This window comes from Acanthisitta chloris, unplaced genomic scaffold (genome assembly GCF_000695815.1).
Source record: "Acanthisitta chloris isolate BGI_N310 unplaced genomic scaffold, ASM69581v1 scaffold3970, whole genome shotgun sequence".
NCBI lineage: Eukaryota > Metazoa > Chordata > Aves > Passeriformes > Acanthisittidae > Acanthisitta > Acanthisitta chloris.
Window position 1 is genome coordinate 54,258 of NW_008650914.1, and position 14,181 is coordinate 68,438.

Here is a 14,181-nt window from a genome sequence, read left to right on the forward strand (position 1 = left end):
ACACAAAAATCTATAGAGGAGATGATCAAGGGCCTGCTTCCCACAGGCCTAATGGGCCTTCAGTCTGAACACAGCTGATAAATATACAGAAATATTTCTTTTTTCCACTTAGGTCCTGGATATTTTCTTGCTCTGAATGTAGCTCATGCAGCATCTGATTCATTTTCATGCCTAGCTAAATGAAAAGACAACATTCCTGGCTATAATTTAGGGAAGTAAAGCCACAGGAAACAGAAACTTTTGGGGGAAAAAAAGAGTAAAAAGCCATGAACAATAGGCATTTAAACTTGGATTTGTTAAAAAAAAATTAAACTATTTTCAAAATCTGATGTTGACTCTAAAAATGTTTAAGGATACTACAAATGCTTACACAAGTATTATACAGGTAATATGGAATATGTTCTGAAAAAGATGCAGGTAAAAACCAATCATACTTACGATTTTAGGTTGAAGTGATTAAAGAAGCAATGGCAGTATAACAATGGATTTTTGATCCGTGACTACTACTTAAAATACCTGAAAAATGCATGGTAAGCCAAATCCTTTCATCACTTATATTTGCAGGTTCCCTCATCCAAGTTCCAAACGTTTGCGGTACAGTGACAAAGTGAACAGGACTTCCTATGGATGTTATGACACATTCTAAGGAGAAAAAAAAGCACATGTCCATGATCTGTGACACTAAAACAGCAAGCAGCACTTAGTCATGCTCTGTAGTAGGTTACCAGCTCTTTTTGAAGGACTGGAGGTTCTGTCTTCAGCTTTTCCAGCTGGGATGTCATCACTCGGTACACCTAGAGTTAAGCAAGAAAAGGTAAAACGTGTCATCTTTCTCAATTTGGCATGACAGATGTGCACATCAGTGACTCCACTAAAATAAAGGAATGGCAACTGGGATTTCATTTCCTCTGGGAAATAAAAAAGTTGGTCTGGTCAAAAATGAGATAAGAAAAGACTTGTTGTCACTTCTGCTAAGGAAATGAAATGCTCGGGCTGGTTTGTTTCCTTGAAGTTGTCAGGCTGACAGTCAGCTTTGAGGAGTAACTAATTAAATCAACAGATTTAATTCCTTAGCTGTGAATTTGTAAGTAGCTGCTTAGAACGACAGAGTTGCCCTTTTCCTTAGATAACTTTAGACAACGGAGGTAGCTGGCAAATTTAGCAGTAATACCAAAAACATTTTCTTAGGAATGAGTGGCTGCTCAACTCAAAGGCTTCCTGCCCAAATCCATACACCAGCAGAAAGGGTATGTGCTGTAGGCAACATGGAAAGTTTTGCTTGTGCTGTTAATGCAGCAATAAAGCACTAACACGTACACTGAGCATGTAATGCATAAGAATGCAGATCAGCCATCCATGCCACTAAAGGCTAAGAGAAATGATACATTATACTACTTACATGCATGAAATTGGTTCACATTAGAAACAAACACCTAGAAACATTTTTCCCTACCCCTCAACAATTGAAAGATTAACTGGTTGGATTTGCTCTTAGCATTTACTATGAAAACAATGCTTGAATTAAATTATTTATGGACCTTTTTCTATAAAGCCAGGTACCTCTTCTGCCTTTAAAACAATGCAACACATTTCATAACCACAGAAAACAGTTCTCAGCTCTTTGCTAAAGATATCCTGATTTCATTGTAGCCTTATTTCTAATTCTATTCTTTTACCTTCTTACACATTTCACACTGCTTGGCATACAGGCTGCAAATTCTCTTAGACATTCATTTTTATTGTTGCCTTCCAATATATTTCTGGTATTTACTGGTCTGTGATGAAGTTTAAGCGAGAAAGATAGTCAAAATATGAAATAACTATAAAATAATGCTGAAAGGGTACCATGACATTCAGGAAAGACAGGACAGATTATACTGCATTGTTATTTTCTTCTTTAGGTTATATCCTCCCTTTGTTCATGCAGAAAAAAAATGCTCCAAAATGGAGCTAGAGCAACATGTATTTCTCCCACCCATTTATCTAGGGCATTCTGTGAAATTACATTGAAAGTTTGCAAGTGATCAGTGTATCTCCAAATAAGGCACAGTCAACCCAACCATGGGAAGCTGAATGCCTATAGCTAAAATCTACCAGTCCCTCTAGATCCCCTTTTCCAGCTTCTGATCTCAAAATATTGTCAGAATATCTCGAAAAAGGAGACCACTTGGCAGAAATCATAAATTGCAGCACACCAAGTAATTTTCTTGGGCTGAGTCTAATAGATGCAGTTGACTGAACAAGCAGTTCCCTGCACAGCAGTTTATCTAAGACAAGCAGCCAAGGAGCAGGTCAGTGTTTATTACAGCAGTTTATCTAAGACTATAGAGCAGCCAAGGAGCAGGTCAGTGTTTATAGCAAAGCTGAGTGCACTATTTGCATCTGAAAATACTTGCAATACTCTGAGGCCTTTGAGCTGCATGAATCAGAAAGTGACTAAGGTGAAAAAGACAGTTTTCAATCAGAGACCCATGGTAAATCTTTACTACTCTCTTTCCATCAAAAACAAGATCAATATTGTGCTGACTCCTATCATAAAATGCTCTGGTTGGAGTTAATGGCATTTACAAGACATTAGAACTATTGGTTCAGTCTGTTGGGGGAGGGTGGGAAGGTTGGAGCAAGGCAGTGCAGAGCAGAGATGTTTTCTTTCTATTAGAATTCACTAACAGTACCACTGAGAAAAAATACACCTGAGCTTCCAACTAATTATTCTTTTCTCTTGAAAGAATAAAGTTTTACCTGATTCAAAATTTAATTTGAAGAAGGCAGTCTTGTACTCTTATGTAATAAGCTAATTACAGTTATAAATCAGCACGTGTATTCTCTATCCCTTGAAATGGATATGAACATTTAATTACAAAAGCTGGTTTATTCTTTGATTTTTGGTAATAAGATGTCGTGGGTTACTGAGTCATAAAATATAAAAGCTCGTTGAGGAAGATCTCATCTTTGCAGAGTTATTTGAGTGTAACTCCCATTTGCACACTGCGATTCAAAATCCATCAGAAATCCATCAGATAGCTTATCCTCCAAAGCACTCCAGTCTGTTTCAACACTTGAAAAGAGGCCACCTGAGCAAATGGCCCAATTATCTCACACAACAGTTCATGCATTTCTGAACTTCAAATAGGATGAGATTTCTGCTGCAGCTCTCTACTTTCCATTGTAAGGAGAATCTCTAGACTCTATTCTGCTACTTCAATACACAGAATCAGGGTGTTATATTTACATGCGAAATTAAAAATTCAGGATTTAAAAGCCAAAAATTTCAACTGTATTTCTCTTACTCTCCAAATTTATCCCATCCACCAGAAAACACCATTTGTAAATACTTTCCCTGAGCATTAGCATAGCACAATTGAAAGATGAATATTGTACTGGAGGTAGCTTGCTGCCTTATTCAAACAAAACAGCTAAGCACGTGTTTGTGCAGTTTTATTCATGCCAACAATGTGTTCAGCTTTAAGTTTGTGCAGTTTTATTCATGCCAACAAAATCAAACACATACCTAATGATGTCTGAGACTTCAAGCAATGGTTTAATCTTGAACCTGTTCATAAGACAAAAAAGAACACTGGAAAGCACTGACCTGTGCATTTGCTGCTGTATATGTTCTCCTCAAGCTGTGCTTTAGCTTTACGTTTACGTTTCTGTGGAGGCCCTGGGGGGCCAGGTGGGCCAGGGGGCCCTGGTAGGCCAGGTTCACCTTTTGCACCTGTGTACAAAACAGAGTGTCATGTCCCAGGCCCTAAACAGGCAACAGGCAACCTGCAGAGAACTGTACTTGTCCATACCACAGACTTAGAGAGGTCTCTAAAAGAGCCTCTCTCTTTCTAATGAGTTTTCTGAGTACAGAAATGTGGTGCAGTAAACTCACTGGAATGTTGTTTGTTAGAAGGTGAACCACACAGAATGTCACAAGGTGTGGGGCATCAATGCATTTTATCTGTCAGGATTACAGGCACATTGGAGAGTTGTAAAGCACTGCTGCCTTTTACTTCCTCTATTCTAAGGCCTCAACTTCAGATGCTACACCGCAGTAATTTTGCAGAGCTTATATTTGGTTGCTACATGTATTCCTCAGTGGACATCTGCCCCTCATTTTCTAATAGAAAAGTAAAACTACACTGAAAGAAAGAGCAGGAGGATGTCAACTGAAGTGTATTGGAAAGTTTTGTGATGATTTTCATTACAAGAGAACAACCTCCTGGGCACGGCAATACTCAAACTTTGCTGTGTACATGTGCCATGTTTATACTGGCTGGTCCTGCTCTTGCAGATCACATTCGTGCTCCAGAAGTGGAGCATATCTTTTTCTGTCAAGTACACTTAGCAAAACAACTCCCAACAGCACTTCTTACCTTCTAGTATCACATCATTGTTTGCATCCCCCTTTTCCCCCTTGGCTCCTCTTGCACCTTTTCCCCCTGGCATACCATCCTTGCCAGGTAAACCCATTTCTCCAGGTTCTCCTTTCTGTCCTTGATCACCTTTTGGTCCTGGCACACCTAGAAATAAAAAGCATTTCAGTACCAAAAGCACTGCTCTAGTATTAAGCACAATCAATATTTTTCTTTACTACAAACCATATTCACTCTAGTTACTTTTCACACCTGCATCTAGCTAAGCAGCTGTAATTTGTTTGGATTTCAAAGCAACTTTGTAACCTATTATGAAGCGAAACTGTATGCAACCTTGTCTGCTGCAAAAAATACTCCACATAGCTATCTCTGAGTTTTGAACATGAAACATACAGACCAGGGCCTCGCTAACACTGGCTGGAGAATTTCTGGGTAAATAGGAATACTATGGGAAGATGTGAAGGAATATATTTATTTCATATGTGTAAGACATTGAAGAAAGATTTTCATGATTTTTTTAGGCTTTTTCTTAAGGTCATTTCACACTAACATTACAACATGTGTTGATACATTGCACTCTTAATTTTTTCCACTGTCTCAACAGAGCATAGATATAGATGCCTAGTAATGTTTTCACTCTACTCTTGTGAGAAGTATGCTTAGTCCACATACTGTTTGCACTTGATCATTCAGTAAAGAACATATTTAACAAGGTATTCCTTTGCCCTGTGTGATTTAGTTGTGCACTAAGAAAAAGAACAGTGCATTTGTATGACATCCAAACCCTCCATCCTCTCCTTTTGTGGCAGTTACTATTTTCTTGCTTTTAGGAGGGAGAAAAGTAACAGTTGTACAAAGAGAAATGTCAGTGTTCTTGCAGGCATCAGTTTCAAGTAAACTACATTTGTAATGCTTGAGAGGAAAATGCTCATTTTTCTACTAGTATGGTTTTACTATTGAAATGGATTTTGTGAAATCAGAAACAGAATTACAGTTTTGGGGTGAAATCCAAAATGGAAATACTCTTACAACAACAGTAATTACTAGTGAGGTCAGAACACTGACATTCAATTAAGTGCCTTCAATAACTTTAATGTGCAATATTATGCAGTGTATGTATACCTTCTTCCTCACTGGAGAGTAAGCCTGAAGTAATATAAGACAATTAATATAAGACAATTATATAAGACAATTAATATAAGACAATTAATGTTGCAGAATTCCATAACATGCAACTTCTTTGTAAACTTTGAAACTCTTCTCCCTGTACAAAGGCCTGCAAATAATTGTTTCTGAATACAACAGTAAGAAAGGATTATGTTTCTAAATAACCATTAAAAATACCTATTTTTCCTCTTTTTCCATTTATTCCTGGTTCTCCCTTTTGCCCTGGTATGCCAGGGAGTCCATCTGATCCATTGTAGCCTGGCAGTCCATCAAGTCCAGGAGGCCCTAATCAAACCAAACAGCATAACTCAATTTTCGTTGTTAAATACAAATTATCCTTATAACTACTACATTTACATGCAGTATATTTATATGTATATTTGAACCCTGGCAAAACATAACTCATACTTTTCTGATACAGAGAATTACTCGAAGCAGACCCACAGGTAAAGCAGCACAGAAAGCAAGTAACCATTCATACAGCCTTGCAACCACACGAGTGAGAACACAGAGGATGAAATGAGAAAGGAGGAAAAGTTATGGGAGAGGTGGGAAGGTGTAACCAGTAACCAATATTTTGTAAAGAGTTGTTTTTACTGTTAAGTTATAAAATCCATTTACTCAGGAGGTTTAAATATATAGACTCATCTCTTCAGCTAAATGCTATTTAAGTACTCTTAATTCCATTTGGGTTGATCAAATATTCTACTTCCTCCACTAGAAAATTCTAACATCTAAAAGCTGCCCCTTTCAGAAGGGGCACAAACTGACCGATATAAAAAAACTATCAAGGCAGGCAGTCATTCAACCCTCCCTCATTCTGGTTAGCAAAGGAAAACTATGCTGTGAAACATACATTTGTACATTTTGTACAAGCAACATTTCAATTACCCCAAAATATTACTGCAATTGTCCAAATATCTTACCTGGGGGACCTGCGGGGCCTATAGCAAGAGAAAACAAAAGCACAAGAAAGAAGAAATGGTGAGTTTAACAAGAAAACAAAAAGCAATTCCAAACAGAACTCATTAGCATTAGGTCAGAACAGTAAAAGGGGAGGAAATCCCCTCAAATTTCAAAATGAACACCTATTTATCTGTTTGTATGATAAATAACTATAGCGAGCAGTAGGTCAGACTTTGTAAAGAGTATCTTTAAACACAATTACATATTTTGCTTTTCTTAAATTTCCATAGATAGAGGTTTGACAATCACCTCTGCAATGGATCTCACTGTCAGGGACTTAGGTGCTGCCACAGAGCCATGGTTACAAGGCACCCAGCACTCATTGCATTTCCTTTATAACAATGTTCTCCAAAAGTCTGTTAGAGTAGAAGAATAATAGCTTTACAATACTGACCAATGTCAAAAATCCCATTGAAAACACACATTAAAAATACCTGCCACACTTAGCTGTGTTTCACAGATACTCCTTTGCAGTTCACAGTTCAGACTACTTAAATAGGGGGGAGAAAAGTCTTGTTATTCCTATTAACTGCATCTAAATCACAATCAGGCTTCTCATATCCAAACGTTCTCCCGACTGGACTGAGCTTCCCACAGAACCTGGTTGGTGCATTAGAAATTAGGCTTGCTTCAGTTATTCAGCAACATGGAACACAATAAAATCTGTCTCACTCTCTCTGACTGAGCTCAAATATAGAGTCTTAATGAGAAGGAAGCATAGAAGGCAAGAGTAAAGCAAGATTTAACCAGAAAATATTTCTGATGTTTCTGCAACAAGATTTATCTTCTGTGATCGCCAATACACATTCAAAAAATACTTTATAAAAAAAGGAAAAAAAGGAAAAGCATTAGGATAGTTCAGAGAAAGGTGTCACTTTCAATTAAAGAGCCAAATTAGATCTGTGAACATTTTTATCCAGCCAAAGTACTGTCTTGTTTCAACAAAACTCTCTACAAGAGAAAATCACAGTAATTACTAGATTTCCCTAAAGATGACAATTTTCAGCATTAATTACAAAGCATTATGAGTAAAGTGAAAACCATTTTACAATACCATTCCAGCAATTATCCCTTTTAATCAGTACAGGCAGTAACATCAGTTAACAACTTTCTGCCAGGTTTCCGTTAAATGGCTAGTTTTTCCCCACTACAATGTTACATCCATTAGTGAATTCCATTCCTTCCTCATCCCAGAAAATGAGGCTCCTTGGATAAGCATAAGATAAACAGGAAAGATGCTTGAAAAGCAGCAAATGTCACTGAGGCCTATAGCAGAGAAAGCCACTCATTTCATGGTGTTAAGAGAGGAAAAGGTACAGAAGGCACCAAGTAGCATGAATTCACAAGTCTGATCCCCAAAACCCCAAACTTTCAGACTGTCTGTGGTTCAGCCTGTGTTGAAATCAGAACAGACCTACAACTTCAGAAGCAATATTTAACATCTGTGTGCACTATGGTAATTCTCATTTACATTGAATCAGTTGAGTCAAACGGACCTTATATTCATTTGAAAATTCAAACCAGATCGCAAGTAAAGCATTTTCTTTAATTCATAAAAACTGGCTTCTCTCTAATCTCCTACATTCCCAAAAGAACATGACTCATTCTGTGATAGACTCCAAAGATGGACTGTAGCTCTTAAACTGGCTACTCCCTGACATTCTCTTCATCAAACCTCATAGAAACTTCTCACAGCTCCTCTTGTCCTAGCCATCAGCCCTTCCAGCCCCTCACTGGTAACATGTGAGACATCCTGTAGCCATGGTCCAATGCAGCTGAGGCAAACAAGTTGCTGAACTGACTCCCACTGCTTCACTGCAGTTGCAACAATGGCAGCAAGTTTCCATACTCTGTACATTATCATAGAATCATAGAACCAACCAGGTTGGAAAAGACCTTCAAGATCATCTAGTCCAACCCTACCATGGTCACTAGAACATGTTCATCCCACGATAGGCTTGAAGAGTGGCATATACAAAAATATCATGACTAAACCTCAACTAGTATCTTAAGGACCCAAGTCTAAAAGATTGTTTATGAAGATGACATGGAAAAGAAATAGCTCCAAGTAACATTAGCTGATCTCCTTTAATTCCAGCATTTATATTAAGTAAGTACAGATAAATCCCAAGGGGCACCTATTATCTTTTCTAAAATTCTGACAGAGTGACTAGCATAGTTCTTTGACACATTATTTACCTTAAATTCTTTGAAAACTGTATTTCTGTATTCCTGAAGGTAGCGTAGGTGTAATAAACATACCTGTTAGGCATATCCCTTTTGTGCTGTTACATAAATCCACCATCACTCGGACCTAATTGCAAAGAAAGCAAAGTTGAAAACAATGCATTTGATAAAAGTATCTGGTTCACTTTGCCTACAGAAATAATTTCAAAAATCAAAGATACAAGTGGCCACTCTGTCCTTATCAGAATAAGCTGTTTAGAACGATCTTAACGCTGTGACACCATCCATCTCTTCAGGCAGTGTTTCTCTCACAGGAATCTGTTCAATACACCTCATTTTAATCCTTACTGAAAATATGAAAAAAAATTGGGCACACATCATCTAGTCATTAAATTTCACACATTGCTGTACAACATGTGTGGTTCTCCATGCATGGACTCTACCAGTGGAAGGTATTAAAGGCCAATATCAACCAATAAAATAAAATTCAATTTTATTTTATATTCATATCAAATGAAACTTTTCCAACATAGCATATCCAGGGAGAAAAATTACCTATGTTCCAAGAAAATGATTTCTTATCTCTGAAAAACCAAGATCTGAAAATCCGAAATGGACTTTCATCCATTCAAAATACTTCATTGCTACAATGACAGACTTACAAAACCAAGCTGGAACACACAGTCATAGAGCTGCTTTTAATCTAGATAGACTAACATTTATCAATTAAAAAGTCATCTTTACAAAATACACAGTTCTTGGCTGGGCAAACATTCACATTACATGTTCTGCATGCTGAGAGTCAACACTCTAAAATGTTTTGCAACTCATCAAAACAACCAGCAGAAATAAGAGTATTATGAATTTGAGCACTGAAAGTGCCTCAGCTCTTTATGGGAATGTCTAATGTTTATAGCCAGAAAAGAAAAAGGTCGTTATTTCACAGCTGTGCAATGTGATAATTTATGAACCATTTACCCAGAGCTGCACATTTATTCATCTTTGTACAATTACTCTATTTACAAATAACAGAATGCACTAGTCCCAAAAGGCAGAACAAACAAGTACAAGGCAATCTGAAAGGCAGATTGAAGTTTTGCCCTAGCAAGGTTATTTGCCACTGTCAATCATTATTTTTAAAATGAATGCCTCATTAGTTTCAACTGACAAATCTAACAGACTCAAATAAAGGACAATTCTTTTGATGGCAAGTATTCTCTTGCTGCAAAATCAAACCAGACTTGATAATGGATCCCTACATACTGAGAATGCACTGGAATCCAGACTGTACTGGAACAGCTCTTACATTTAGAATTTTAGACTCAATTTAAATTAGCTGAGAAGTGCTAACTGGTTTTGAATATCAGAATATGCTGGTTCTCTTTCCCCTCAAACCCCTCAAAAACACTTGGCTCCTACCCTGTAATTTGTAAAATACAGATTGTCCACGTGTACTCCAATTCTAACTGCATTTTAATTTAATAGTTCTGTTGAGGTTGCTGAAGTGATTACAGTTTGCTTTGGGGCCCTCCTATTATCTCAGCAGTGCTACTTTTACCAATCAGTACAACCCAGGTGACAATTAAAAAACATGGCACTCAAGAAGTACAAATAGCCTACAGCAGAACCCCCAGCTTAGCAATGAAAGATGAGCAGACTATTCAATCAGCCAGCATCATCACTAGGAAAAGCTACAGATAAAAGTATCTTATTTAAATGCTAAAAGCTTGGTTTTCTCATGAAGAAATGATTAAAAAAAAAGAAAGAGAAAAAAGAAAACCTAAAACTGTGAAGCAACTACTCAGATAATTACTAGCCACAGCAATCCACCATCTCTTGCACTGTCTTAAATTACACATTGAAATTTCCTGCACTGTTTCCCTCACATCAGTCTTTCTGCAGCAGCAGAATTACTAATTTTTACTCTCTTACAAAATAAATATATGTATACATAAATAGATAAACAATAGGCCCAGAACCAAGAATATTCTCATGTTATTAAGCTAAAGTATGATTTTTTGATGCCTAACATTAATTCAAAGATTCTTGAACAGTGGCCACAACTGATCTCTCCTGTCCAGTGGTTGTGCAGAGCAGTGGGACACTGATGCCTGTAGTACCTCATGGAATCACCAAGGCTGGAGGACACCTCTAAGATCATTAAGTCCAACCATTAATCTGCCACTCTGCTGTAAACCCTAAACCATATCCTCCAGTGCCAGATCCAAACCTCTCAAACACTGCCAGGGATGATGGCTCCACCACCTCCCTGGGTAATTTATTCCAATGCCTGAACACCCTAACAGGGAAAACATTTTTCCTAACAATCTTACTCTCCCCTCGTCTCAGCTCAAGGCCATTCCCTCTAGTCCTCTCATGCAGGCATGGCAGGAGCAACCATCCCCCACCTCTCTACAAACCCCTGTCAGGTAGTTGTAGAGACCCATGAGGTCATCCTTGAGCTGCCTCTTCTCAAGGCTATATTGGTGCCTGCAGAAATCAGTGCCTCCACTACAAGATAACCTGCTCCATTCAGGGCCCACATTCAACAGAGGCAGAAACATCATTCCAAGGCCCACCAAGGTACCAGGGTCATCTCACTAACTCTAAGGAACTTTGTCTCACACTACAAAAGTACTCAAGTCTTCAAATTACATTAGTGGGAGTTAGATTCAAAACACAGAAATGCAAGAGTGGGAGGAGGGAGTGCTTGAATAGTTTTCTAAGAACTTTTCTCCCCTTGAGCAAGTGAGTCTGCACACAGTTACACACTCTTCTGAGCAGCAGCCAGAATAGAAATTGTTTGATGGAAGTCTTGTAAGAACAAAAAGGCACAACCCTCCTCCACCCCCCTGCAACTCCCTGCAGGACACACACATTTAAACAAAGCACACTGCATACAACAGCAGTCACAGTGGACATTTAAATACACAAGTGCATAGTCTGGCCACATGCAGTCAAAATATATACCTTGTGCTTGGAGCTATTTGGAGAGTAATAAAATCCATGTAATCCATACATGGTACCTAATGACAGCAGAGTACCACATTTAACAGCCACTGTCAAAATTATCCAGACCATCCAACTGCCACTAACGACTCAAGTCTGAGCATCTAACAGTAAATGGCATTAACAGTGTTCAATCCCTGTCAGGATCAGAATCTTTTCTCCAATAATTTAATTTGTGGATCCTTTAGACTCAAAGCAATTCATATTAGATAGAACAAAATAAACTGTAGCTGCCAAACACAGGGTGATTTCTTAGAAGAAACAGGAAAAGGTATTGATTAAATGTTTTGATGAAAATCTTTACTGGTCCAGCAAATTTTTTAACATTATCTGACCCCTCAAAAAATCTGAAGAAAACACACAGGGTTTTTCTATTTTTTCTTGGTATATGTTTCTAGAAAGTAATTTAAAAGTTTTTGGATTAGAAATAATCTGAATTATAGTTCAAAAAATAATGATTTACATTCCACTTTCCTCTAAAATATTTTGTTTGGAGTTTTTTTCTGAATTGCCAAAGACTTGAAATGTGTAATATTCACGTTATTTTAAAGGCAATTTTGAGTACAAACGCATGTGATTTTAAGACTACAGAAAATTAAACTCTCTGGTAAGATGCACAGTGTTCATCAAAAGCTACTTTGGTAAGTGGAATTTAAAACTAGGACCAAATATCCAACATCTTTCAGTTTCACCTCTAGATAAAAAAAAGATATTCTTTGAATTGCAGGAGTCTTGCACTACAAATTCTAAACTCAAAGCACAAGGACTTAAAAGGCCTAGGTAAGAAAAACAATTATTCTAGACCCAAAAAAACATCATTATCAGAACTCTATGCTTTGAACACCTATGCTCTACAATCTCTCTAGCTCTAACATTAATGGAGATGTTATCACTGTAAAATGATGACTGCAATAATTTATTAACAGCAAATGCCAGCAGAACATTACTGAAGAGGTATTTTCTGTAAGTAATTTTTAAACCCAGTAATAGTAAGTACATGAGTAAGAGCCTGAGTTAGATTTTCCTGCTTTTTTTTAATGGGCCTAGGCCTGCAATCCTTTGTGAGACAGAATTTCCACTAAAGTTCCCTCAACAGTAATTTTTATTTTTGCATTTCTTCTGACTCAAAACCTAAAAGCTTTTCAATCTATCAAAAACTTGTCAACTATATGACCTGTGTAATTTTTCAATTACATGACCTAGTTCCTACTGAGCAAGAATCTTTTCACTGAAGTGCAGAAGACTACATTTTTGCCAGAGAAAAGACATACAGTTCTCCTGGCCCATCGAAGACTCCCTTACATTTAATACCTACTGAAAGGACATTATTAATTTCAAAGCAATGTCATGGCAAAGTGATGTCCTGTACCCCATGCTGAGATGCTGAACAGCAGAAAACACACAGAGGGTTCTGTTTCATAGTATAGCATGTTAAGGGGCTGGAATGGACCTTAGAGATCATTAGAGGTCCCAACCCCCTGCCCTGGGCAGGGACACCCCCACCAGAGCAGGATGCTCAAGGCTTTATCCAACCTGGCTGTGAACACTGCCAGGGTTGGGGCAGCCACAGGCTCCCTGTGCCAGTGTTTTACTACCACACTCCTGCAGCACTGAGATAGAGCCATCCAAACCAAACAGTCTTTGGGAATACAAAGATGACAAATTCCTTGTCATTTTAAGCTCTCCTGAAAGCTCCAGATACTGTAGGATCCTCCTCCCTCAGCACACTATAAAACCTCTTTCTTTCTCTACTAAGACTAAAGGCTTTTCACGGTGTTAGTGGTGTTAGTTTTAAAAACATGACCTCTTGGCAACTGGAAGGCTGACTTTTTATGGCAACTCGATTTCTGAAGTTTCATTAAATCCACAACTTCATTTGTCTGTGTCCCTCGTTTGTAAAGTCCAATGGTAACCTGTAAGGTTACCATTTAAAAGTTTTTGGATTAGAAATAATCTGAATTATAGTTCAAAAAATAATGATTTACATTCCACTTTCCCCAAAAATATTATGTTTGGAGTTTTTTTCTGAATTGTCAAAGACTTGACATTAAAGTCCAATGGTAACTTTACAGGTTACCAAGGTTACATATACCAAGAAAAAATGGAAAAAACCCTGTGTGTTTTCTTCAGATTTTTTGAGGGGTCAGGTAATGTTAAAAAATTTGCTGGCCCAGTAAAGTTTTTCATCAAAACATTTGATCGATACCTTTTCCTGTTTCTTCTAAGAAATCACTCTGTGTTTGGCAGCTACAGTTTGTTTTGTTCTATCTATTGTGTCCACCAGCTCTGACACTCCAGCATTTACAGACAGCAGCAGGCAAGCACAGGCTGGAAAGCATTAGGGGGGTATATTTCACAGCATGACAGAAGCATTAAGGTTGGAAAAACAGCTCTGGGATCATCGTTAGTTGAGCAGCGGGAGAGGGTCGGCGCGGGCAGGGCAGGGGGTTTGCGGGCAGGGCAGTGTCAGCCCGGGACAAGGCTCGGC

The 14,181-nt window shown here is 38.0% G+C and overlaps 1 protein-coding gene across 1 annotated transcript in view; it reads right to left on the bottom strand.

Moving 5' to 3' along the window:
• The window catches only part of GLDN (gliomedin), a 12,715-nt gene extending 3,910 nt beyond the window's left edge, over nt 1-8,805 (bottom strand). The window contains exons 1-8 of the mRNA XM_009070674.1: nt 8,760-8,805; nt 6,458-6,475; nt 5,709-5,816; nt 4,365-4,511; nt 3,593-3,718; nt 1,104-1,115; nt 726-794; nt 517-642 (exon numbers count right to left, since the gene is read on the bottom strand). Coding sequence (XP_009068922.1) covers nt 517-642; nt 726-794; nt 1,104-1,115; nt 3,593-3,718; nt 4,365-4,511; nt 5,709-5,816; nt 6,458-6,475; nt 8,760-8,802 — 649 coding nt within the window. The 5' untranslated portion in view covers nt 8,803-8,805. The remainder of the gene's footprint in view (nt 1-516; nt 643-725; nt 795-1,103; nt 1,116-3,592; nt 3,719-4,364; nt 4,512-5,708; nt 5,817-6,457; nt 6,476-8,759) is intronic.
• Nucleotides 8,806-14,181: the final 5,376 nt, after the last annotated feature.